The sequence below is a fragment of the Aplysia californica genome, unplaced genomic scaffold (genome assembly GCF_000002075.1).
Source record: "Aplysia californica isolate F4 #8 unplaced genomic scaffold, AplCal3.0 scaffold00251, whole genome shotgun sequence".
Classification (NCBI taxonomy): domain Eukaryota; kingdom Metazoa; phylum Mollusca; class Gastropoda; order Aplysiida; family Aplysiidae; genus Aplysia; species Aplysia californica.
In genome coordinates this window covers 135,433-138,666 of record NW_004797521.1, presented here as the reverse complement: position 1 = coordinate 138,666, position 3,234 = coordinate 135,433, and the positions used below count along the sequence as shown (strand labels likewise).

At 46.7% G+C, this 3,234-nt stretch overlaps 1 protein-coding gene across 1 annotated transcript in view; it reads left to right on the top strand.

The window, feature by feature from the left end:
- Nucleotides 1-312: 312 nt before the first annotated feature.
- The window catches only part of LOC106012052 (serpin B3), a gene marked incomplete in the record, with an annotated part of 9,718 nt that continues 6,796 nt past the window's right edge, over nt 313-3,234 (top strand). Inside the window, 2 exon segments of the mRNA XM_035970311.1 lie at nt 313-435; nt 1,759-1,978. Coding sequence (XP_035826204.1) covers nt 330-435; nt 1,759-1,978 — 326 coding nt within the window.

The following is a 3,234-nucleotide window of genomic DNA, read 5'->3' as shown; positions in this document are numbered from 1 at the left end:
GTCTGACGAGACACGAGTCCCCACCGGCCACGGCTAGCGCCGACCCCCTGCCTTGAAGCACCCTCCAAGTTTTCCCCAATGTGGTGACAGGTCGAGAAACATCAGCCTCCAAACCCCCGGGGTCAACTCAGGTTCTCTTTTTTTGTCTTTCTATTTTTGTTCCGTAATCATTTCCAGTTGGTGAGCATGATAGTTATGAGCTTTATCTCAGACCCACACGGGGGTAATTGCAACAGCACTTTAGGTGTTTATTGTGTGTATTATATACATATATATATATATATATAATGGATCGTATCTGTTTTGATTGCGATGGTTTTTTCAGTTCTATGTCCAGTAACAGAAGGGGGTCAGGGACAGGTCACGTGACAAAGACTTATATATCGGCACGTTGTGGGCAGTGTGTGGACCACACAGACTTGGCGGGACAATCGGGTATGTTCCAATTCTCACTTCTTGGGCAACTTTTCTGTCTGTAAAGCGCATAGAGCTTACCGTTATCAGGGAATTTACGCTATACAAATGCTATCTATCTATTATTGTTATTATTATTATTAATCAATCTTATATTTTTAAAAGTGTTGCTAGGTGGTAGAGTCCATGTAGTGTAATACACTATACTACTATACAAGCGTAAGAGTGGAGTTAGTTAAATAAGGAATTTACAAATCACTTCAATAAACGTGCTTCTTCAGGGTTCATTTTTGGACTAACTTTTTACTTGAAACTGACATGAAGAAATTAAAAGCAGCACTGTACAAAAAGGTCGTCAGATACTTTATTCATCATCATCATCATCATCGTCATCGTCATCATCATCGTCATCGTCATCGTCATCGTCATCGTCATCGTCATCATCATCATCATCAAGTGCCAGACCTATGCTCTATGGGACGCTCTCATTCTCCCGCTCTCTCCCCGGCTCCCCTATTTTTGTATTCTGGTTCGGCTCTCCAAGTGGGTTCCTTTGGTCGACCCCTGCCTCGTTTCCATTCGTCCACTTCACTGCCAGACCCGAGAATTGAGTCATGGAGCAGGTCTGAGAGTCAAAGCACATTCCTGCGTTTCACAAATCCCAGTTTATTAGACAACAGAATTCATTGACGGCGACTTTTGTCTTTGCAGTAAGTGGTTTCGTCACGTCATTGTCCCTGTCAGCCGCCGACACTATCGACCCCACAACGTTAGCGACAGTCAGCTCATCTCGTCCAGACCTTTGTGTTTATAAAACACTGTCCTTTCCTTCACACTCTCAAAATTATGTTTAAAACGGTTTCTCTCGGCCACTCGAACTTGGTGGATTAGATGAAGGAAAACGAATGACCTACCTTTAGAGGTTGAAATAAGAACATCTAAACGTGCAGAAATAAGACCAGTAAGTGAAAAGATAACCAAAGCATTACATAGTATTGGGAACATTGTCTTTTACCAACAAGCGCCTATGATTATATTGCAAAGTGTAGTCTACTGGAATTAAGCTCACGGGATTTGACATGGCGTATGCAAATGTACAAAACACATAAAATTTACGATTGTGCTCATTTTTAATGCTAAAGTATATGTGTATACAAACTGGCGACCCTACAACTGCATACGTTATAGTGCCCATCACAGAGGCACAGCAGTGGCACCCTGGACCCCTAACCCCTGACCCCTACTAACCCCTACTTACCCCTACTTACCCCTAACCCCTGACCCCTACTAACCCCTACTTACCCCTAACCCCTAACCCCAACTAACCCCTACAAAACTCCCCAGTTTCTGTACGTCAAAGCCCCATTGTCCGGAGACTAGAGACCAACATGCACGTGCTCCAAGTGACCTTGACCTGCTGGCTGGTGTGTTGTGGGCCTGGCTTCCCCCCGGCCACTGAGGCCACGCGCGTGAGCCCGCTCATCTCAGGGGAGACGACTTTCTCACAGAACTTGTACGGAAAACTTCGCCAGAGCCACGACAATCTCATCTACTCACCTTATAGGTCAGTGCTGCGACAATCTCACCACGACAATCTCACCACGACAATCTCACCACGACAATCTATTTGGTTTTCTTTCTTTTTTTGAGGGGGGGGGCTCTTTTTTCCGTTGGTCGTCCTTGAGAGGGGAGGGGCGAGGTCTGGATAGAGGGCAGAAACTGTTTCCCCGGGCTGCGAGATTGCTGGTATTGGCGTCGATATCACGCGCATCATCGTATACCCATCTCTTGGTGTCCCGGGGCGCCAGGGCTTTCAACACAGGGATGCGACTTCTCTATACGCGACTTTCTGTAGGCGACTTTCTATTCCAATCTTCCCCCGTCACGCACCCTAGCGCGAACTCCATGAAAGGCATTGATCGACGCGCCCGTAGGAATTCACAGTGAAAGTAAGATACAGTAAAAGAGACAAAAGTGCAGAGATGTGCGTTTTAGTGCCTGCCGAAGCACGAAGTTTCGGGATCGAGCCTTGAAACTTAAAACTCTGAGTCTTTGTCCGGTGAACCGGGCGACGAGACAGGACTGTGGGCGCTAATCCTTCTGTGTCTGGCGAGGTGAGGGCGAATACTTCATCTGAGCACGTTTTGCAGAAAATGAGAAGTTTGCCGGATAAAGAGCGGACTGCGGGAGGGACTGGGGAAGAATTCGGGTGAATCTGGAATCCCGGGTAGCGGCTGTCAGAGCTGACAGAACTTTTCAGCTTCTGTGCGCCCAAGGAGCAGGATATTGACGATTATATTCGAGCAGAGTGCAACCCCCTGTTGCTACGTGTGGCGGGAATGATCTCCCCTATCTAACCTGATGTATTCATTAGCAGGACGGCGAGCGTTCTTTCTAATGTAGTCTATCATGTTGTATCTTTGTGTATGTTTCTCCTATCCCCCACTTCTGCCTCCCCCAAACTCTGCCCCACCCCCTTGTCTGTCTACATGTTTTGCGGTCTTTCTGTTTCACTCTCTGTCTTTCCTACACCCCCCCCCTTTCTTCGTCTGTCATTCCACCTTCACCCCCTTCTTTGCCATATCTCTTTCTCCCTTTCTTTTTCTTTCCCTCTCTTTCTCTCTCTCCTCTTTTTTCTCACTTTCTCTCTCTTTCTCCCACTATCTTTTTCTCTCTCTATTTCTCTCGTAGTTTAGCCCTCCTACATTCTGTCTGTCTGTCTGTCTGTCTGTCTGTCTGTCTGTCTGTCTGTCTGTCTGTCTGTCTGTCTGTCTGTCTGTCTGTCTGTCTGTCTGTGCTATCAACTGACCTTGGTGATAT